Consider the following 24867-nt stretch of genomic DNA (forward strand, 5'->3'; position numbering starts at 1 on the left):
GGACACAGTTGCACCAAATTGGCGCCACTGAAAGTATGAATTTAAGAAGTATAAATGAAGTTTGATACTGTTGGTGCATATTATTTCAATTAGACGCACAGTTAACTGCATATTTAACTTAATCGCTACTTATTTGGAAATACTATATCTGCAAATTTTGTTTTCATATATATGTACAAGACAGGTTTCTAAATCCATAAAATATTATTATAAAGGAATGAAATGTTGTTAAGATAGGAAAATTTAGATTTTTAATAATGAAAAGGTTTAAATTAGTAAATTAAAAAATCAATATCCAATGATAAATTACAATAGTGATTACATATATAGCTTTATTTAAGATGGTACATACACATATATACATTTTATTCAAATTATGATATATATATTAAACTACCAATGTGTCACAATGTCTCTTATCATAATTTCGGTCGTTTATTGTTAAACTGTTTTACGCATTTGATTGGTATTAATTCTTTGCATTCCAGAATCGAGAGGCGACAATAGCTGGTTTTACGTTTTCTTGTAGACAAAGCAACGGTTCGATATCTAACGTTTTGTTTTGTAACTAAGACCGAAGGAAAGAATGATAGGTTGCAACTTGTAGTTTGTAGCTGTTATAAGTACCAGATAGGTTATCTTATACTTTGCACTAGTAGTCACTGTTTTGTATATAAAGAGAAAACACTCTAAAATAAACAGTCGTTTCTTTTAGATTTCATAGTACAGCATTGTTCTATTAATATTATTATTACTTTATTATTATTATTATTATTATTATTATTATTATTATTATTATATTGTATTTTAAACTATTATAATTATTATGGTAATCGTTCAATGATTTTCAAATATGTTATCAGGATCATGATTTTGAACAACTTTTCCCTATACATATAACTGCTGCTCGGCTTTAGTTTTCGGGATGACTGTTTTGTGCTCTTTGATGCAGATTAGATATTGCTTAGGTTTAGGTTAGATTTATCTATGGATTCCCATTGGAGTAATTATACATATAGGTACAATGCCATCGGTTCCAATATTCAAGGATATTGATTAACAAATGATATTAGTCGGATTTTTTCTTCCAATACATTTACCTAGGATAGGTTCACCTAAGTTTTTTGGATACTTCATTTGATGACAGTTTCAAAAGGAAGATGAAGCATAAGAACTTGTTTGCAGGGAAGAGTTGAGTTGTTATTTGAAATACATAAACTCAAAATTTTTGCTTTATTTTGTGCCGGGTGAGAATATCTCTGTAGTTGTGAAATACAAAGAGACAGTTTCTTTTATTACCTAGAACCCAGAGGAGCCAATCAAATGGAAAATAAGAAATAAAAATAATAATAGACTCTGAAACAGGATACATTTGCATTACTGTGGTACTTCGATAATAATCTGTTGTCAGCAGAACAGTTGATAAGAATTGATCTTCCAGTGTCAACTAGAATTTTTTTACTCTTGTATAAAACGCTATTGGATAAAGCCCCAGTTTCTCAAGAATACCATATGTTCAGTGACTATTATATAAGCTGTTCTTTGCCCAAAAAATTATACAAGATGAAGCGTTATTTAACCAAACAAATTTAAAGAAAATATTCAAACAAATAGAAAAAGATTGCCATAAAAGATAAAATAGAATGAAACATCTGTAGTAGCATGTTAACATTTAGTCAACCGCGCGCGCCATAGTGAGCAATTTTCACCGCGCGTTTCCACCGCCCTCGGACAAGCTAACCTATACGCTGTCTACTGCGCATTTTTCCAAATATCAAGGACTAATATTCACTACTTAAAAAACAAAGAAGTCTAAAAATTATTTAATTGGTTAATTATATTTTGCGGTAATAATTTTATTTAACGATTTCATATATTGTTTATACGAAACATCAAATTAAAAGTATATACTAAAAGTATAAAAAAATATAGGTAAAATTAAAAACATTAAAGATGACTAAAGATAAATAACACGACTTGAACGTGAAATAAAAAATTCATAATGCATTTTAATATTTTTTTACAGTGTGACATCATTCGATTATAACTTTATTTAGTCATAATTGATAATGTAACTTTTAAATTAATTTTAACACCACTAAATTGGTGTATTTTATTATATACTGTACTTTATAAAAGCAGAAAAAATGGCGCAATTAATTGGGAACAATTCCAGGTAAACAATGACTAATAATAACAACAAAAGAGAAAATGCATTGTTAAAGTCAAAAAGGGAGATCTCCCCATTCAGTCACCCAGCGATGTTCTTCACAGAGGGGAGATCTCCCCGTTCGGTTGGCTAAGTGTTAAGGAAATAATACTTTGATCCTGGTTTTGGAAAATAAGCAGATTACAGCAATGTTGGCAAATTGGAACAATGGTGGAACAAGTTCTGTCAAAAGGATACTATAGGATGATACTAAATTTATTGTAGAAAAATTTAATATTCTATATTACATAAAATTTTATGGATGGTGTTGATTAAGCAGACCAATATAGTTTAACATATTCCTTCATGAGAAAAACTCTTGAGTGGTGGTATAAGCTATTTTTTGAAAGATTAGAAATATCCATTATCCTGTATAGAAATTCATACATATTATAGAAGTTTGTAAAAAAGCAAAGAAACAAATGTCCACTTAGTCATTTGAAATATATTAAGTTACTAGTAAATCAATTTAGAGGTGATTCGGATGACAGGATTGTAATGTATTAATTCAAACAGCTACAGAATTAATCTTTTATTTTTTTCCTAAAACTATTACCCAATATATAAGATTAACAGTAATTTGTAAAGTAGAATAAAATGTAATTGTAAATTCTTATGCTAAGATACTTCCCAAGGATAACAATTTTATTAATAATTATTATATAATACAAAAAGATAAAGGGTATTAAATATTAAGGAAAAAAAATATTAGTCAATAAATTTTAATGTGGAGGTAGATATTGATTATCTGTAACCAAAGTGCTCTTCCTATAATCACTTGACGATGAATTTTCATTGTTTGCATCATATTTGATATTTATTTTGTTTCCTCCAACTTTAGAGTTGGACATGATTTTCTTTAGCCACGCTACATCTAATGAAGCAAACATAGCAACCTAAAATATAAAACAGAGAATTTGTATTTATCTATTTCTGATTTTAAAATTTATTAATTTTAGAAATAAATAAAATATATTAAGATTGATTTATTAATTTAATATAAAAGTAGCATATGATATTCGAATATTAATTAATACCTATAACTAATATGAGTAATTATATCAACAAACACAAAAATACAAAAACAGTATTTGAAACATATCTTTTTCTATTTCTTTATTATTGTAATTAATAACATTAATGTAGATATGAATAGTAATATCTTCAGTAATATATGATAATATCATTATCTTACTTGATTTGATGGATAGCATCCTGTATCTTGACTATAAATTCCACTTAATTCATAAACACCATGCTCATTTTGACAAGCAAGAGGTCCCCCAACATCTGTGTCACAAATATTATTTTTTTCTTCTTTGGGTGCAGCACAGATAGTCCCATTTGTAACATTAACTCCAAGATTTGTGCTTAGTAATAGCATATCCTTGCAATGTTCTCTGGATAGTATGTTCATGCTAATTGCATGCATGATTGCACCAGCATAATGCGCTAAAACAGAAATATTTATGTACTTAATCATTTAATTTGGTTTAAGTTCCGGGTTATCTTGATTCTCAAAAATAAATATAATCATAATAACATGTATACAGTAACATATATACAAAAATAATAACATTTTTATGTAAGACTGTACTCGAAAACAGAATCGGAATTATGAAAGAAATGACATTATTATGATAAACATTTTAACATTATTATGATAAACTTTTTATTTATGTGTAAATTATTTATTTAAATATAATATATTCCTCGCTTAATTACCTTGAAGAATGGACTTTCCCCAACCGGTGGCAATGCACAATTTATTATTTTGCAGTAAATGCTTTGAATCAGACAGACATATGGGACTTATATGACGATCGAGAATAATGGGATTTTCTAGATGCAACATTGCGAGGTCGTATTCTCCAGGTTTTCCTTCATAATAAGGATGTACACTGATGGATGATACATTGATGATTTGGAAAGGCAATGGTTCCTCATGTTTTAATTCGTACCCCAATTTCCATTCTCCCAATTTTATCAAAACATCTTCCGGCAGCAGACTTTAATAATAATATAAAATATTTTGATGAAGAAAATAAAATGATAACAGTTTATTCTAAGCTAATTACATATATCTTACAAACAGTAATATTAAAATTAAATAATCAAATGCAGGAAATAACGAATCTTAATAAATATAATTACTGTAAAAAATAAATTTCACTTGCAACAGAAAACGCGACATCCATGTACCATGAAAAAGGTCATTATTTGTAACAGAAAAAATACTTTTTATTTAATAAAAGTATATTGTAATATTCGGTCATGTTTTGATAATAGTTCTAAAAATGTATCTGAATTTTAAATGCCTATAAGTATCTTAGGTTACATCATTTGTATATGTTCTTATATTCTTAGAGATTTTAATCAGAAGTTGCGTACACCTTTCCAAATATGGTGACTATGCTATATTCTTCGCTTAAATTTTGTGGGTGGATCATTCGGAAATTTCGTTACGAAATTTAAAAAAATTTTAAAGATAAAATATTTTCATGATTCATAAAATCTGCATTTTATTGAATAATGCATACACTTTCCTTTTTTTCGATGATTTTTTACTGTTTATTGAGTAGCTTCACAAATCCGTTTTCGGAAAATTTTTTGTCCTTTTCTACTATGAATACTTTCAAGTAGTTTTTGTAAATCTATAGAATATTCAATCTTTCGCTAATTTTCTGCTAAGATGTATAGTGGCCTATAGAATTTTATATAATATAATAATGTAATATATTATATAATAAAATATTATATATTATATAATATATAATAATATATGAAATATTATATATTATGTAATATAATAACAATAATATATAATATATTATATAATATATAATACATTATATAAACTTCTATTATAATATATAATATTATTATATTATTATTATTATTACTTAGTGCGTGCCTTTTGGCTTTGGACGAGCTTTCGGTTTTACATCTCGTTTACCCATTACACTTTTTACATTCTATCAGTCTTATGGCGTTATCACCTTATTGCCTCCTCCCTTATATCTATCTAAACTTTTTTCCTTGTCTATCTCTATTTTCTTATATATCTACCTCCCCTCTTATACACTCTATATAATATTATTATATTATATAATTATATAACAGTATCGATTTGTTGTACCGTTCCTAATGTGTAATTTGTAAGTTATGATGAAGTTAACCTGTGTTTAATTGAGATATTGTTCTGTAACAGCAAATTGTCGCTAAATTATCGAAAATATACAATAAATTGAGATTTTTTGACAGATTTCATTTTTATCAATAAATTTAAGTTAAAAATTCAAGTAAAACGAATATATATATATATATATTTATTAGTTTATGAAAATATTATTTTTTTTTTATTTCTTCTATTTTCCAAACAAAATTTTTAAGTGAAACTGAAATTTCTGGGGAAAATAATACAAGAAAAATATATGAATATTTCTAGGCATATTTTGATCTGTGTAATTAATTATTATTGCCTGTTTTTATATTTAGTATGCTTACCCGTAGATGCAATTAGCTGCTGTTAATACATCTTGAGTTCCAATTAGAGCACCAGAACAGAGAATTTTCCGTTCCTTTAAATGTAAAACCATCGCTTGCCATGGAATCTCTGCAAAAACTGTTTTGGAGTCCGTTCCTTGTGATTGTTTTAATACCTGACAACAGAGAACAATCCTTTTTAAAACATTTTCTATTTATTCATATTCAGAGCGTTAATTGTTTCATATTGTTGCATATTTCAATTTCTTATGTTAATAAATAACGTACTTGTAATATGTTAAATTGTTTTATTGATATCCTAATTTTTTTCGAATGTTTTATTACACCAATTATTGTTCTCTGTATTATTGTAATTTACATTCTCTTAAAAGATACGACTCGATTAATGTGTGTAAATATTGAAGCATTATAATTACAATCAAATACGATATAATAAAATTGAGATGTTCGTTGAAAATAAAGTGAAGCATATTTCGAAAAAACAATTAACATTTTTTGACTCTTTCGCACATTACACATATTACACATGTTTGAATTTCATGACTTTAATGTAGTATGCATAGATACATATGTACTTGTACATTTACGAAGCAGTTCGCATAAAAATGAGAAAGTTTCTTCTTTTATTTTATTTCATTTTCGCAGAAAATTGAAATAGGAATACATTCTACATATACTGCTTTTACATTTTATGGCATATGCTTATATAATAAAAGTATTCTACATTGTGATAATTTATGTAGATATTACAATTTAATGATAATTCAATAAAAATATTTTGTAATGTACAAAATAAATTTTCGTTCATAGCAAAATTAGAAGAGACAAGGGGACGGATTGATAATTATAAGAATAGAAATATATGGTTTTTATGTGCGATGCATTATTTTCTCGAAGGTGAAAATATATTGAAAACACAAAAATATACAATCTACTGCTGGTTGTTTACAAAAACAAGTTGAATGTGCACTTATAAAAATATTTGTAATTTTGTATGTATGTGTACACTTAATCACCTGACATTTAAATGTCGCCATCTAGCTCATAAATCTTATTAATTTGTGTTTCAAAATGAAATTTCGAGTTTTATCGTGGTGAAAAGTCTCCCCGTAAGAAATTCAGTAAGAAAAGCTTTTGGTAAGAAATTCTGTGAGTTTACCATAGCTTGTTTCTGACACGTACTGCACTGCCCTTCGATGATAACGTCATAACATTATTGTATATTTAATTATATGTATATGTATAAAATGATATACACTTATTGTTTCTATTTAATAATAATAATAGTAAGAATAATAGTTTATATAGTTAGTAATAGTTTATTTTTTCAGCCCTTCGGGCATGAAAAGGAACTCGATTTACATTGTTACTACCATTTTTTTAATTTTTATATTATATAAATTTCGGCTATTTGATTTTTTAGTCGGTTTTGATAATTTCGTTATAAAAATTGACACAAAGAAAATAGAATTTGTCGCATTTACTGACACTTATTTAAAGATACTTACCTTATTTCTAATACCACATCTTGGTCTTGTTTCTGGCGTGTTAAAACTACTTCTGTGATCTGTGCCCGTATTTGGAGGAACTAAAAATACTTTTTTCGTAGAAATATCAGAATTTTCTGGTATTAATATGGGCTCAACTTCTTTAGAATACTCTACATTGCGATTGTTTGCAGGTATTTTAGTAGTTTTTACAGATGTATTGGGTAGTTTTACTTTTACAACATTCATAAACGTTGGAAATCCTTGTTCGTCAAATCCACCGGAGTAATTTGCCGGAAGATTCCCTGTTGGCCAAGGATCTACGTAGTTTGGATCCCGACAACATTTGCCAATTATTCCATTATCAGGATTTTTGCAACTCTATGAACAAGTATAAGAACGTTTCTTGTAAGCTAAGTTTCGAAAATTCAATAAAAATATTTATCTTCAAATATTCTGTGCCTAAATTAAAAACTTCTTTAATAAATCTTTTACTTGTATTTTCAATGTTCTTATATCCAAATGAGTATTGTTTATTTATATTATAATGCAACTATTACAATATTACTACATATTTTTACCTTCGAAAATAATTTTAAAATCAGTATAAATTTTATACTACATCGGTGTTCCATTTACTGAAATATAATAGTAGTACTTATGTACCACTATGTTGCAAGTATAATTTTAAAACAATGCGTTTATCGGTATATTTCAATTTTAAATATATTTACAGATATATTTCGACAAGAGAATTTTTATGCAAAATTTATATTTATATATATTGTATTACATTTCTCTATTTGATATTTAATCTTTTTCTATAACTCCTTGAAGTCATTGTCAAAGTACGATTGTATCTGCAAAGGTGTCCTCGGTCTATCAATATATCTTGTCAATATATGTTCAATATGTTCAAGGTTCTCAACTAATATAATCAATATGTATTATCAATACAATATTGTCAATATTTATTGACAAGTTGTATTTTCGTAGAAAACTTTGAAATATTGACAATATTATTGATCACCTGAGGGCACCCTAAGACTGGACGTTGTGAACTCTACATTTTGAATATTTGTTATTTTTATTCGCGGTATTTTTAATCGGTAATTTTTACTCACGGTAATTTTTACTCACACTCATTGGCACACGTCGAAGAAGTTGCTTTTCCGACAGAATAACAGGCTCTGGACTGATCATTCCGTCCATAGTGCAGAACTTCTCTTCAACACATATAAGCGCTGCTGCACATCCAAGCTGCACATGGGTCGGAATTGCAAAAGCGCCTAAATATTTTGATATTTCAATGAAGAATGTTATTAAATTGTTGTCGCAATAAGATATTCCATAGTAGTATTATGTTATCTCATGCATTGCGTTACAACTAATATTAATGATACAAATTATTTTATTTAGCAACCAGAAAATTAAGAAATTGAATAATTTATACGGTTTGCTAAAATAGGTATTCTTTGGTTGCATAACATTTAGGAAACTATGAATATAGAATAAGCTATAACATGTTACGAGTTGTTTTCTCGAGAAATATGGATAGCGACAATCCTAGTTTGAGCATTTTAGTATATCAACTATATCGACAGAATTTCGAAATAGAAATGGAACGCATCAAGGTTGATGGCTTTTTAGTTAGAAATCTCTTTTAAGATGTATCTGATCCTGTTCAGCAATGTCATTATAAACACGTTATTTTTAACGTTTATTATTGTACTAGATATAAAATTTGTTATTTTCTCGAATTTCTTAGTTACGTAGGACAGCAAATATTTTCTAAACGAATAGCGGATTGTGCTAATAATCTCACAATATATTTTTTCTTAATTACTGTAAAAAGTAATTTGCTGTTGGAAGGAAAACAAGATCATTTTTCGTTTTACCTTCATTAATTAAAATCTAATTTGTAAAATTCTATATCGTGTACATATGTATATGTGGTATTGTGCATATATGTACATATATGTTTGTTGTATATGTTGTAGCCACTTTCAAGCTTAAAATTACATATAAGCTGTTATTGCATATTATCGTTATCAATTGTGTATAATAAATCGAAAGTTAAATTAATATACTTTGTATAGAAGATCCAAAAATATTTGGCTCATTTCTTTCTTTAGTTACTGCGACCTGGTTATAGCTTGTGGATGATTGCTCAGTTTGATAATTTATATCATTAGAATTATCTTTTACATTTTTGCCAGATGTTTTCAAATTCCTTTCAAATTCTTTTGTAATTGTGCAACAAACTTGATCATGTACTCTGCATTGTTGAGCCTATTAAGAGAAATGTTAAGAAAATGATATCTGTTAATGATTGATGTAGGTAAAATCTAAAATCTGTTACGAAAAATATTGTTGTACAATTTTTTAAAAGCTTTTAATGGACTAAAATTAAATTTCTCATATTTTTGAAGCAATAAGAAAACGATCTATCACGTTATTATTAAAACTAAGATTACGGAGTAACGTTTAAAAAAGAAACAGGAATATTTGTATCCCAACTTTTTCTACTAGATTAATGAAAGCATTGTAATTAAAATAACAATTATAAATTCTTTAAATGAACTGCATCATACTATAGATAGTAGTAATACCTTGAAAAAGTTCACGAATAAGTTTACCTTGATGAATGAAGAGTAAGTAGTACTTTTACTTGAGTGAATATAACCATTTACACAATCTTTTTTGTTAACGCAAATTCTATTCAATCCAATACAGCTAATTATAAGATCAGTGTCTTGTTCCGCGAATTTTAAACCATCGGAAGCAAAATGACCTTGATAAACTTGGTTTTGGTTGGTGTCTTGTTTAGGATTTTCAAATATCAACTCTTGTTGAGAATTTTGAAATATTACACCATCTTGCTCTGGTTGAAATATTACTTCTTGTTGTTCAGGTGTTTGAAACACCACATGTTGTTGTTCAGGAGGTTGAAATATTACTTCTGGTTGTTCGGGAATTTGAAATATGGATTTTTGTTCAGAATTTTGATATGCTACGCAAATAAAAAGACGATTGGTAACAGCAGCAATACAAAACTTAACTTTCATCTCATATAAAAATTTACATTAAGTAAAAGTGATTTAACACGAGAAAAGACGAGATATCTCTGTAAACTGAAAGAAATATCAAAACAATCGGCCAAAAAAAATACTCAAGAAAGTCATGTTTTTAGTATTTCATATTAGATTTTACATAGCTATGTATAAGAAAATCATTTAGTAAATCATTATTGATCGATACGATAATTTCTAAAGTAATATTTTTGTTTTGAATAAATAAATACGTATAAATATAGGAAAGAAAGCTTATATCCTGTCGAGATATCTCCTTAATAGTTTGCATAGAACTACATAAATATTAAAATATCAGATGTACAGACCTGTGTAAGGAGTTTTGGTTTGAGGCGAGTAAGGCAATCCATTTGTTGAAAAAATAATAGCAATAAATATTAATGACCTGACAAGCATCTTTCTTTGTGTTTCTTCTATGTATGTCTGTAAAGATTATAAAACGAGCGATGTAAGAGGGCAAAAAATTGTAATCTTTAGTCAAGATGCTTTAACATTATAAAAGATAAAATAGAGTTAGAATTAATTACATATAAGATACATAAACATGAAGACAAAAAAATAAATAAATGCAATAAGATAAAAGAGATAATAAGAAAATTGAAAGTAAATATAAAAGACTGACACGTTCCATGACTAAATACGAAGAAAATGTTGTATATGTATAAGGATGCTGACGTTTGGGCAAAGTGGTGAAAAGCATTAATTTTAATTTATGGAAAAAGGAAGACCCATCACCCGGAAATAGCTGATCCAGGCCACATCGTCTCGATCGAAAGAGAAAGGAATACACACATACAGAGATTCTTGATTTTTACTTTTCTAATGTCCTACATTCCAAGAATGATATTTTGGAGCTCACGTCATTCTTTCGTCGACCTCGAGAGTGTTTCACTTTGCCTCTCTATCTCCCTTTCTCCCTTCCTCGTAGTTATTTCTTCGTCTATTTTATTAGCAATTACTATTTATAAATACCATTTTAAAAAATTTTACAATCTTTTCGATGAACAAACAGATACAAATAAATTAAACTATCTCTTTAATTTGATGGAATTTGCTTTCTATGGATGATGGGGAGTTTCGTTAATATCCTTTTCGGATATTTGCAAGTATGTTGTAACATAACTTATGTACATAAATATGAATAATTTAGAAGAAACTAAATAAATTTCAATTTCCAAAAGCTTTCTTTGTCTAACATTATATTGGAAAGCTAATTTCCTCACTAGTTTATAATCTATTAACGTGTATCAAGAATGTAGTTATTTTTATAAAAATGTAGTTATTTAAAAATTATCACAAAAATTAAAAACTCGATTCCTACAACTGTAGCCGGTGTAACCAAAAGATTTAAATGTCACGGACGTTCAAAATTTTGATCTAAGATACATAATATAAGATTCATATGTATGTATCATTTTTTTAACAAATTAATAGTAATTATTACAATCAAATATATCAACGTAGAATACCTTCATTTTATGCACATTCATTGCTAATTATAAATTTATATTTTTTAGTTTTACCTTATATTTAATAATCATTTATGAAAATAAAATTCAGAAAAATATACACGTCGTGTTTCTTTGTTCATCCTGGAATTTCCGTATGTGTATTAAAAATAAACAATTCTCTTATAAAATAATTCTAATTAAAAAGAATGTATATCAGTACTTTGAATAAATAAAATATTGTATATTAATCGACGATAATATTCTTTAAATGAACAATGCAACAAAAATTTGTTGGTAATTTATATGTTCGTTGTGATTTGTTGTTAAATCTGTATAACATATCTGTCAAAATAAATTACAGAAGATAGCGATAAATAGCTTTCATTTTGCCAAAGGATGAAGAAAAAATGATATTTATATAAAAAATACACTAAAAAATTGTAATGTATAAAACGTGATGATATATTTGTTGACGTTAATATTTTTATGAAACACAGATAAACAAATTACACAAAGTAAAGATGAAGAATTACAAAAAATTAATGAAAAAATTATATACAGAAAATTAATATAACAAGGAAAGGTACTAACCACAAAATACAAAATAGCATAAAAGAAACGAAAATAATTATTTTAGATGGAAAACAGATAAATCTTATTTTCAATGTAATAATTAAGGTATTTTAGATATTTCATAATTTAGAATTTATGTTATTTGTGCAGAATATTATTATAAAAAATTGACTATTTTTTTTAATTTTATAAACCAATAAATTTTGCAAATAATTTTGGTAAAAGTTTGAATATTAGTTTAATAGCCAAATTTTTATAATTCTATATTTTTATTGATTTGATATAAATAAAATTGAATATTCAAAAGTAGATCAAGATTAGAAACAATGGCACCTACTTATTCGGTAGATCCGTATGTGATGAGTACGATTCACTAAATGGAATTTACTTTTCCACGTGATACCTAAAAGAAAGTTAATAAAACTGGCGCTGCTTTAGTATTCGTTCTTCTTTTATATCGATTCGCCAATCTTCAATATCTCCCTACCATCCCAATCGCAATTGCAACCTTGTGCCCACCTTCTTTGAACTATCTTCTTCGAAAATTTCCTTACAATTGACAAAATAGTATTTTCTTAATTCACTTGAAAACTAAATATTTATGCGCTTACTTTTTTTTAGTCAAAAATCTGAATTATTTCTGTAATTCACGAAAATATAATATTCGGATGAAACGACTACTGCTTTTCGTTAACATACGTGTGTACAATAAAATAAGTAAATAAGTAATAAAATTCAAGTCAAATCTGTTTTTTTTGTCTTACACTTTTGCAACAGCTAGAATGCAAACAAACATAAAAGAAATAAGTTATTGTCAAAATTTATTATACTATTTATGAATAATAATATTTTTATTATTAGTAAGTATTTATTAATTCTCTGTTTCTTAAGGTATTGATATAAAATTGTTGTATTTTCTTATTGTCAGAAATAATGCTCGTACGTAATAATTCAAATTTCATTATATTAATCACATAATTTTATGATGATAGAAACATTATAATTTCTAACAAATATAGCTATTCTAATTATTTATTTTATTTATTTATTTTTACACAGTTCTGTCCTTTCGGATTTGGACGATTCTCCGATTTTACATTAGGTACATTATATTCTTAAAAAAAATTACATATTTCTTTCATATTAACAATTTGTAGCCGTACTAATTTCACAAAATTTAAATTTTTATTAGATCTTATATGCATATTTATTCGTCATTAACATATCAAATTACTTAAGAATAACTATTTTGTCAATTTTAAATATTATTCTCTATTATTACCAAGAATTTTAAATGTTGACTCATGTCGGTGTACATTTTTCAAACTATCGTCTGTTATATGTAAATATATCCGTTATACATATATATACATATATACATATATATATATATGCATATACATGTATATACCTATGTGTCGTATAGCCGAACGTTTCTTGGCATTGACTTTTAAAATAAGTGACTTTTTACGAAGTCCATCCTCCGCAATCTTTTGCTTGATTTTTCTTATCTTTATACATATACAGGGTGTCCGAAAATGATATGTCACGATAATCGCAACGTTATTTTACACCTCTGGATAGGTGATGTTCTGCAAAACAGTAGTCGTAAAATTGACCATGATCTTGAAGTTCAAGGACAATTCTTTTGTTTACTGGATTATAGTCTGCTCATTATGAAGATAAAAAAATGCAGAAGAACCATGGGTCGTACCTTAAACGCTCTTTCAAAAATAAAACGTTAAAGTTTCATTGGTTTCCGAATTCACTTCGTTTCAAATGTGTTTACCTACATTTTGCAGTCCGAGGCAGCATCTATTGTCTCACATACTTAGATACTCTAAATCCATCATTATACCCAATATAACTCATATATTCCTTTCTTTCTTTTTTCTTTTCTTCCTTTTTGCTATTTAAGCAGCCTCACTCGCATTTCTACTTTTCAGCCAAGTTTCTTCTCGAGATTGACTGGCAAGATCAAGGTCAATTTTACGGCTACTTTTTTGCAGATCTTCAGCAATCAAGAGATGTAGAATAACTCTATAATGATCGAGACAAATAATCTTTGAACACCCTGTACATACCTACAAGCTAAACGCTTCTATTACATTCTCGATTGTTGAATAAATCTTTCTCACTTGAAAAAAAACTAAATTTAATGTACATTTTTGTTACTTGCCGTTCTATAATATCTTCCTACTTTGCTTAAAAAATATTTAAAAAAATGAATAATGGCACAAACATTAACATTCTATAACTTTAAATACGTGATGTAACATCCAAATTTCTATATTATGTATCAAAATTTAGAAAATATTGCATTGAATATTATATCGTTACTTTATAAAAGTATTATTGAAAGAAATGCCATTTTTCAAATTTTTTAATATTTAAATTAACATACAAATGTATATATAGTTATGTATATATATGTACATATAATACGATATTCAACAGTTTTTTCGTATAACAGTTATTTTCATGTAAGATAACTTCACGTTACAGAAGACAAATCATATTAATATGCAGTAAGATGATCATGATCTTGAAATAACATTCTAAACAAGCTTAGGGAGAGTTTGCCAGATGCGTGTCCTGATATCATATAAATCCTTCTTAATCATTATTTTTTACTTTCAGTGGAAATAATTTAAATGTTCAACTTAACTGTATATTTTATCATATCATTATCATGTCTGATATAAATGTTGCGTATCTTCTGTTTCCTGACCGTAGAATAAATAATTTTTCATTTTTTATATTTTATATAACAACATCTTTTCTTGTAATTATTGTATGTTAAATAGTGTAAAAATTATCTATGTTATGAAATTTTAAGAATGCAACTCGGAAAAGTAAGAAATCTATATGAAAGACTACGTAACGGTAGCCGATAAGAGATGAGATGAAAACAGATAATTCAGAAAGTTTCCGTTACCTGTTTCTAATTATTTTGAAGCCTCATGTTCGTCTAGGTATCAACCACCCTTTTCTCACTAAAATGCGCTAAGGGCGCATGGAAAATGATACGTAACTTAGAGCCTAGTCAGACAAGCTTTCGTTTAATGTACTGTAACATGAAAGTGTATATGAATGTATATGTAATCACAAAAGTTACATATGTCGAATTTTACGTCCATGCAACTTAAACGACGCGACGGTCAAGAAACGCTATGACATCCATCAATTAGTCTGCAATATTTTATTATTCATTTAGTATACAATAATAAAAAGTACAAAAACAAATAATCGTCATTCTTCGATCTATATGTATTGACGTTCTAATATAATTATTACAACTTGAAATATTGTATAAATTCTTTTTCCTTTAGGAAACCTAAAGTCTGTTATTGCTCACATTAACTTTAGATTGTTGACATTAACTTGAGAAGATAAAAATCAGAATGTGCACGTATCATCACAGCATAATCATTTTTGATTACTGATCGACTTGATGTTTGGTTACTATAGTATAACTATTTTTGTCATAAACTGGCATTTAATATAAATTAACACTGTTCTAATCATAAGTTAAAAACTAATACTTCAGAAATATATAGTTTTAGTTTGTAAAAAATATAAGAATTATAGTAATTATTATGGTAATAAATTGTCGAAAACGTAAATTTACAATAAAAATTTAGAAATTATTAAATTCGGTTGTGTTATAATGGAAAAAGTATTTTTCACGACAAAGATCGTTAACTTTCGACGAACTTTGTCAAAGGCATACCACCTTGTACATTTTTGGTCCTACCAGCTTCTCTGATCTGAAAAAACAAAATATCTTGAGATTACTTTCGATTGGATGATCAGATGAAATGAAGAATATCTATCAATGACAGAATAAATAGGACATTTAAAGTTCTTCACCTTTATATTAATAATAAATCTTTCTGTATTATATAATATATATATTTAGTATATAGTATATAGTATATATAGTATAGTATATATATGCTATATACTATATATATAGTTAAACTTCGGGGTAAGATAAAATTTATATAAAATCTGCATTCGAATGTTTAGCTTATGGGGCTAGATCTGGTGGATGATCTTTAAATATGTTATTTTAAATATACGTCAAAACAAGAGTATAAATAATTTGAAATAGAATTTTTTAAATTATAAGAGGTAGAAAGAGGAGGTATTCCACTCTCAAGCTATATCAAGATACAAAAATTACCCTTATTCGACACTTATTAAATCTTTGATTGATATAACATGAGATGACTAAGTTGGTAAGAATTACCGGTATATTTGACTTAAATAAAATCTCCTTCCCACCAGTTAGCAATACTTTATCGCAAGAGATATTTTTTCTGTACTTCTAGTTTTAAAACGGAGGAGTGCTGTTCATTTATTTTTCCTAACTTAAGATTTCCAGTATCTCCCCTTCAGCATCTCCTCATTTTTTCTCTCCCCTCCTTGTTTTTGTTTAATTTAATTTCTTCTTTCAGTTCATTAGATTTATATTAATACTTTGTACGTTGCTTTTTCGTTTATTTTGATAATGATTCTATTTTCTTTCTTTTCAGTGTTGTCATATAGTTCGGTTTGAGTATTGTTTTGTATTGTACTCTGCACCAGAAGGTTTTTGCAAATCTTCCTTCCTATATTACAGATTAATATTAATTAATATTAATCTATCTTTTTACAAAAAGCCATTAATTACTTATTACCATATATGACACCGCTAAGGGGAGATTTTAGGCTTAGATTTTCAAGCGTGGCACGTACACACAATCATCTGATAAATTAAAAAACAAATTCGCTCGAGCTCATTTTTACTTGAACTCTTGTAAAGTACACATCGAAATAAAATAAACTTTTACATACTTATTTATTAACGACAATTAAATTATTAATTTATAACAATAAAAAAAATAATTTGTAACATTTTATCAAGTAGAAACTTTTAATATAGAATATAAAATTAAGAGTATATATATAAAGAATATACATAAAATTAAAAAATAAGAATATAAAATTTTATGAAAATAATTTATATTTCAATATCGGTTCTTAGTTTACCACACCGGCTTTTTTTCGAACTTCTTTTACTCTTTGTTTGCGAGATAATCAAGAGTTCATGAAAATGTCTTGCAAACACATACCAAAGAGAGAATTGCTTAAAAATGAATTAATCTTTGTACATAAAAAGAGAGTGGATGGGACATCAGTCCCCATATGCAGCAGCCTCCGTGTGGTCAGATCTCTGATGTTTCTGCTTACAATAAAAAGCAAGTGAGATACTAACAAGTGTTAAGATAAATAGGACTCTATATCTGTGTAAAACAAAGAATGAAATGAAAGGAAGCATACACACAAAGGAAACATAGAATAAAAAATAGGAAACATACACATGGTAACGAACATCACTTTTTTTATTTCTTTCACATTGAAAAAGATTTGTAAACATAAAATTTTTCTTAAACTTTTTAAAAATTTTGAAGAGATCATCATCATAGAGTAATAGGCTTTAAATTCTTTGTTCTCTTTCCTTCCCCACTTTTTCCTTCTTTTTATAAATAAATAATGTTTATTTTATTAAACGATTTGTCCTTTAACAGGAAACTTCTATAATTATGAAATTTAAAATTAATAATGAAGATAATTTGATTTCAATTACGTCAGATTTAGTCGTTGCAAATGTAAACATGATAGTTTGCACGATAATTTATTTGTAACAAAAATGAAACTATAGATAGAAGATGGAGGATCTCTAAATAAAGGAATTATTATTCGAATGACGAATGAAATCATTTTCTGCAATTAATAGGTTAACAAAGAATTATATCAAAGGTAATCAAAGCATTGCCTAACAAATCTTTTTTCACGATTTTCCACCAAAGCCACCCATTAAATTTCCAAGTCCCCCTGCTGCACCCTGTTGTAATTGTTTCATAATATTTTGTAATCCTGGCATTCCACCTGTGAAAAGAAAAATTTTAATAATGAAATAAAAAAATGTAGCGATTTTATATATATTATTATATTAAGAATATAATAAGGATATATATAGATATGCTTTTTTTAATATTCAAACCCATATATTTATTTTTAATTAGTTTATTCAAATAGTACAAACATAATATGCTATAATGTAAATATTTCAAGTGTAAAGCTTAGTTACACTTGAATACAGACACACAATACATATACACATAAACACATAAATTACGAATATGCATATGTTAAAAAATAATATGAAAATAAACATAAACATTAAATCAATGAATTGTACATTCCTTTCAAAATTTGCTAACTTTATATGAATTATTAAGCACTGTTTAATAAAAATATTACTTACCCATTTGATGTAGCACTCTGGGATCCATCATTTTTGCCATTTGATGATTTAACTTTGCCATTTGTATCGAATTTACATTTTTGGACATATCTCCTGCTTTAAATAATCCTTTAATACCACCCATTTTCTTTACAACAGCAGCAAATTTAGTGTATTGTGTAATTACATCTTTGACTTCTTTTTCAGTCACTCCAGAACCTTGTGCTACTCTTATAATTCTGCCTGGTTGTTTACTAAATAATTTTGCACCATCTCTGTTATCCAATTCTATAAATGTTTATTTAATATTTTTTTATTTTTTATTTGAATGTTGTATAACTATAAAATATATTTGTGTTAATATATAACCCAGATTCGTTGATGAAACAATTTCTTTTACTAATTAAAAACAAATAGCTGAAAGCAATTTTTTCTACAATGTACATTCATATGTTAAATAACATTAAGAGTACATTATGTATAGTAAAATATTATTATTAACTCAATTTATTGTTTGCAGTAAAAATATGCGCTTTTATAATGCTTGTAATATAAAGTGTCTCATTTAAAAAAATATAGAAATAATCGAAATATGATCAAAAAATATAAAATATTATAATATAAATATTATATTTTTAAAAAATATACAGTGGGCGATATAAGAAAATAAGCAATATAAGAGAAAAAAAGGATCCATATAAATTATATGCAACAAACTTATTTGCTGTGACTACTTTAAAAATAATTAAAACTATGGCTACAGAATACATAATATCAGAAAGATCTGAGTTCTATTATTCTCAACATTTTTGACAAATTTTATATTTGTTTATCACAAATAAAATATTCATAGAAATATAACAATGTGCATGAATGTTGAAATCTCATATTTCAATAATATTAACTTAAACAGATAATTGAATTTAATTAAAAGAATATTACCTGAGTCATTCATACTGTCCATAATAGTCATTATGCGTTTTAGTCTTGCCATAGACTCTTGTTCTGTACCTTTTGACATAAAGTCTTGACTGAAACCAGGAATCATCCCCTGTTTAACAAAAAATCCCCTTTATGTTATATAAAAAATATTTAAGTATATATTCTATTAAAAATATATATCCATAACATATTTTAACTATAAGTAAAAAATATATAAATTACATTCTTTACACTTTACAAATTTAAATAAAATTTTTAAAAAATATTAGAAATTTATAAATAGACAGAAGAAAAAAAGAAGAAACTAAAACTTACCATTAACTGAGAGAATGGCCCCATTTTCATAACATTCTGAAACTGTTCATACATATCCCTCAAAGTGAATTGTCCATGTTTGATTTTCTCTAGTAGTTCTTCATTATCATCGAGATTTAATTCATTCACTTTGTCTATTAGTCCTTCGATATCACCCATACCCAATAATTTACTAATAAAAGGTTTTGTTTTGAATGGTTCTAAGTCGTCTATATGCTCCCCTGTACCTACAAAGATTACTGGACTTTGTGTTGCAGCGACCCTATAGAAATATACTTACATAATATCAAAAACCTTTAATAGTTACAAAGATAAATCTTCTTTGATCCCCAAATTCAATTATAATATTACATTAAAATTTAAGTTTCATTACATTGAAAAAGGATTTTTAACACTAGTATAAAATAATACATTCTTTTATAAGTATTAACTGTTTTATGGAGAATTTATAAGTAATACAAATATCAGTTTTATAATTGCATTTTATTAAATAATTAAGAATTATTACTTATATTACTGATTCTTAATTAAACATTGTTTATCCATAGTATTATTTGAATGTAAATATAATTTAAATACTACTTAAAGAAAAGTATATGATATGAATAAGTAAATATATGAAGGTACTACAAAAGAACTTTTTCAAACATATTTCATAAAAACTTAGAAAAACTATTTACAAATTATGAAAACTTACGCTGAAAGAGCACCTCCACCTTTTGCATGTCCATCAAGTTTTGTAATAATGATAGAACCGACATTAACACGTTCCTTAAAAGCTTTTGCTTGAGCTTCACAAGCCTGACCTATTGTTGCATCCATTACAAAAATTATATTATCTGGTTGCTACAAATAATAACAATTTTTATTTATTGACATAGATACTTCATAAATTAGTTATTGCTAATTTTTGTTCATTAGAAAATGTTTGCAAGAGATAAGAACTATTAAATTACTTACAATTGCATTTGCAACTTGAAGCATTTCCTCGAACAGAGACTCTTCCTGTTTGTGCCTACCACTAGTATCAACGATAATAATTTCATAACCTTCTTTTTTAAACATTTCCACACCATCCTGTGCTATTGTAACTGGATCAACTTCTGTATAACTAAATAATAAATTTGTTTTGTCCTATTACACTATTTATTTTGTAACATTAAAATCTTTGTAGAATTATCCATTATTTGAAGGAATAAAATTAGAAACTATACATAGAAAGTATGTATAAAAATAAAAACTGTTATATCTCATAAAACTAATTTATTTACTTGTGTCTTATACTTAATTTGTTGATGAACAGTAACAAATAATTTTTAAATTATTACCCACCTTCCATAAAATGGAATTCTTGCTTTTGTTGCATTTTGTTTTATTTGATCATATGCACCAGCACGGAAAGTATCAGCACAAACTAAACAAGCTTTCCAATTTTTCTTTAAATAATGATAAGCAAGTTTTGTACAAGTAGTTGTTTTTCCTGAACCTTGCAATCCAACAAACATTATTATATTTGGGCGTCCTTTAATAGGCTGATATGCTTTTACTCTAGGATCAATGAGCTGTAACAAAATGAATTGAATACACTTTCAATATTTCTTAATTACAACAATAGAGAAGAAAATCATTTTTCAGTGTTTCAAATAATAAATAAATCATTCAACTTACCTTTACAAGTTCTTTAAATACAGCACTCTGTATCATTCTCCTCTTATTAAGGCCACCAGCCATATCATCAAAATCAATTACAAGACGTACATTCTCTCTTAGCTTTTTGACAAGTCTGATATTAACATCTGCTTCAAGTAATGCTGCACATATTTCTTTTAGCATAGAATTCAGGACCTAAAAATGATACAATCTTGTAATCTTCTATTTAATTATGTAAATATTAAATATAATAAAATATGTCAACCAACACGAGATTGGACAATTTAATTAAAACTTTTAATTTAAAAAATTTTAATTATTTAAAAATTCATTGTTTCAAATTTATATAAATGTATGACTTAACATGTTCAAAATATTTATTGTATTGAAACATTATAAATGTTATTTTATAAAAATTTTATACACACAAAAAATAAAAATACTGCTTTATTAAAAATATTTTCAACATATAAATTATAAATTTAATACATAATCATAATATAAAACCCATATTTGTGATATATAATCATGTATATATAAATTTTATTATCTACAATATTTTACTTCAAAACAATACATGTAAATACAATAATATTACACAAATAAATACATATATGCACACATATATACATACAAATATGTACATAAATATTTCTTGAATTAATATAACATAAACATAATATAAAATAATAGTATAAAATGTCGAGGTATTTCTATTGACTAATAGTTAATTTAATAATTATTATTTTGGCTTTTAAGTAAACTGAATGCTATAAGCTTTCAAGTTTATAAAATTAAGAAATTATTACATTTAGAAAATATTTGGGAAATGTTTATAATGTAACGTTTATTGAATAACATAAATTAACATATGTTACAATTTTAATTAGATGTATAGAAATGAGTTTGAAGGTTATGTTACTGTGGAAATACTTACTTCTTCATTAATGACAGTTGCATTGCTGAGGGATCGAAGCGCAGATGTTATTTTACGACCTAAATCTGCGAGAACCATTTTGCTACGACTATTCAACCTTTACGTAAACAAAAGGAAAATTATATCACAGACGAGGTACACAACCTCGTTATAGAACAATCGTTATCCAAATTTTGCCAACGCACTATAGTGACACATTCGGGTTCTGATACAAAATTAAACAAAATTTTTATATGTATTTGTTTAAAACTTTAGATCTTTTATTTTTGCATAAGAGGACACGGTTTTGGAAGATTCTTGACATTAGAATACTTTTCTTGTCACACTACATAAACCACAAAATGAAGGAGAAAAAGATAGGTTGTGTTATGTTAGGTTTGGTCATTAATGATTAATGTCGAATAGATGATTAACATCATGATTTTATAATGTAATTATATTTTTATAAGTTTTTATGTATACATTCAGAATATAAGCTATAAACCATAAATTAAATTACTGTTAAAATATAAATTAATATTATCAACATTTATAACTTTAAATTGTAAAATTTTGAGAATTATTTTGTTTATAAACTGTATTTTATGAAAAAGTACTTTACAAAAATTAATTTTAGAATGATATACATATTTACAACAGTTAAATCATAATTAATATACAGTATAGGTGAAATCTGATACAATTAACCTTATACTATTGAATTTGTTTTCTTGTTCAGATAATAAAATTAAAATTTGTGCTTTCTAAATACTGGTTTGGGGATTATATTTATTTGTTAATTCATGTGGTCTTATATAAATTTATTATAAATTTTTATTTCCACAAATATCCATTCATATAAATGTTATATGAACACAACAATTACATAGATAGAGTAAAAAACGATAGTTCTTTGAAAATGTATTCTGAATTTAGTATTATGTCTATTCTGGATTTTATATTATTACTATATATATATATATATATAATTACTAATATGTAATAATATATGTATGTACATAATTGAAATACAAAAATTATGATATTTCAAATTTCGCGCAATACTGAAATGGTAATCACGTGCTCGATATTCTACTAAAAGGTTATATGTTTTGTGGTTCATTGGTGAACACTGAGCAGTTGTATTATGTATTTTTATTCTTGTCGTTAAGTTAAACTACTTGTTTAATACCGACACAATCAAAACATGAGATTATATTTGGTATTTTCTTAAGTTATAAAATATGTGGAATCATATTTTCAACAGAATTTTCAGTGAATAGTAATGTGAAAACATTTAAACAGTGAGTGTTTAGTGTTTAGTTTCAATTGTACGCTGAGATCACTGTAATAAAGTTTGAGGTTAAATGTTAAACAATGAGTTAAACTAAGCTATCCGTAATTCTTGAAGAGTATTTAAAAATTAAATAATGAAAATATGTCCTGTGAGTCGTCTAAAGATCGGCAGAAAAACGAAATCGAGGTTCTGAAGGTACGTCATGATATAAATAGATAAGAACTTATTTATTTAATGTTGTATGTTTTTTGTATCATAGTGGAATATACACATTTATTTCTAGTAAATTAAATTTTATATGACTTGTTATGTAATTTATGAATAGATAAAGATTCAGATTTTCGTATTTTATGCATGTACCTACAAATTGTTCGTATTTTTTTTTAAATGAAGGATGTATAATAAATATAAATGTATTCCGATAAGTGTAGTGTATGAATATGTTCGAATTTAATATGAATATAAACATAAATGGATTAATATGATATAGTAAATAAAATTACATTATAACAAATAAAATTGGAGAAGGAATATATATCTATATTAATATAATTGGTTCTGAATTGTAATTTTATTTATACTGCTTAAGTTTTGTCTATATATTGTTTATATTATTTATAACATATACATAACTGTGATTATTATACACACATATACACTGATAGGAAATCATTTGATCTTTACATGAAGTTAAATAATATCATTTATATAAATAATTTTTGATAATTTAATTTTTAAAATGAATAGTCAATTGTATTACAGTTTTGTATACTAACATGGAAAAATATTTTGAAATCAATGCCTTTATTTCTATAGCATATTTTTCAAGAGTATCTTTAAAGCTAATAAAGAACATAAATAATGAAGATGAATATAAATCATGTTTATTTATTGGTTTTTATTTAAAATTACTAATTTTGCTTCTAGTTTAAGCATGAAAATTTAGTTTGGATTATTTTGTGGGAATTAGAAGTTATAATTGATTTATGTAAAGCCATTAAAATAGTTAGTTAAGAATATAAAAATCCACTAGAAGCCACATTTTCTTTTTAAATGCATTTGACCCTGTACTGTAATGTATTTATATGGATTTGTTTAGATATAAAATTCAATTTTTGTTTAAAGTAACGATT

At 26.1% G+C, this 24867-nt stretch overlaps 3 protein-coding genes across 6 annotated transcripts in view; 1 reads left to right on the top strand and 2 right to left on the bottom strand.

Annotated features, from left to right (window-relative positions):
* Nucleotides 1-2927: 2927 nt before the first annotated feature.
* On the bottom strand, nucleotides 2928-13192 carry LOC122572477. Of its 2 annotated transcripts, XM_043737451.1 has the most exons (10): nucleotides 12657-13192; nucleotides 10604-10718; nucleotides 9843-10216; nucleotides 9294-9495; nucleotides 8344-8492; nucleotides 7225-7584; nucleotides 5717-5871; nucleotides 3935-4218; nucleotides 3405-3661; nucleotides 2928-3105 (listed from the first exon to the last, which is right to left on the bottom strand). In XM_043737451.1, the coding sequence occupies exons 2-10, from the start codon at nucleotides 10689-10691 to the stop codon at nucleotides 2932-2934; spliced, it is 2043 nt and encodes a 680-aa protein (XP_043593386.1). In that variant the 5' UTR covers nucleotides 10692-10718; nucleotides 12657-13192; the 3' UTR covers nucleotides 2928-2931. The 2 variants fall into 2 exon arrangements, with proteins under 2 accessions (XP_043593386.1, XP_043593385.1); XM_043737450.1 differs by lacking the exon at nucleotides 12657-13192 and having other exon boundaries at nucleotides 10604-10897.
* A 4496-nt stretch (nucleotides 13193-17688) lies between these two features.
* LOC122573124 (signal recognition particle 54 kDa protein) lies at nucleotides 17689-22826 on the bottom strand. The gene is made up of 9 exons (XM_043739107.1): nucleotides 22459-22826; nucleotides 21540-21716; nucleotides 21204-21433; nucleotides 20832-20982; nucleotides 20569-20717; nucleotides 19872-20133; nucleotides 19557-19665; nucleotides 18636-18902; nucleotides 17689-18256 (listed from the first exon to the last, which is right to left on the bottom strand). Exons 1-9 carry the CDS (start codon nucleotides 22534-22536, stop codon nucleotides 18159-18161), a joined length of 1521 nt encoding a protein of 506 aa, XP_043595042.1. The 5' UTR covers nucleotides 22537-22826; the 3' UTR covers nucleotides 17689-18158.
* Nucleotides 22827-23420: 594 nt separating this feature from the next.
* LOC122573121 (eIF-2-alpha kinase GCN2) overlaps nucleotides 23421-24867 on the top strand; it is a 34373-nt gene continuing 32926 nt past the window's right edge. Inside the window, exon 1 of one of the 3 annotated variants that reach the window (XM_043739099.1) lies at nucleotides 23421-23929. Coding sequence is in view for 2 of the 3 variants with exons in the window: in XM_043739098.1 (XP_043595033.1) it covers nucleotides 23876-23929 (54 nt within the window). In the remaining variant the exon portion in view is untranslated. The remainder of the gene's footprint in view (nucleotides 23930-24867) is intronic. The other 2 variants (XM_043739098.1, XM_043739100.1) reach the window with 2 other exon arrangements.

The sequence above is a fragment of the Bombus pyrosoma genome, linkage group LG11 (assembly GCF_014825855.1).
Source record: "Bombus pyrosoma isolate SC7728 linkage group LG11, ASM1482585v1, whole genome shotgun sequence".
NCBI classification, from domain to species: Eukaryota; Metazoa; Arthropoda; class Insecta; order Hymenoptera; family Apidae; genus Bombus; species Bombus pyrosoma.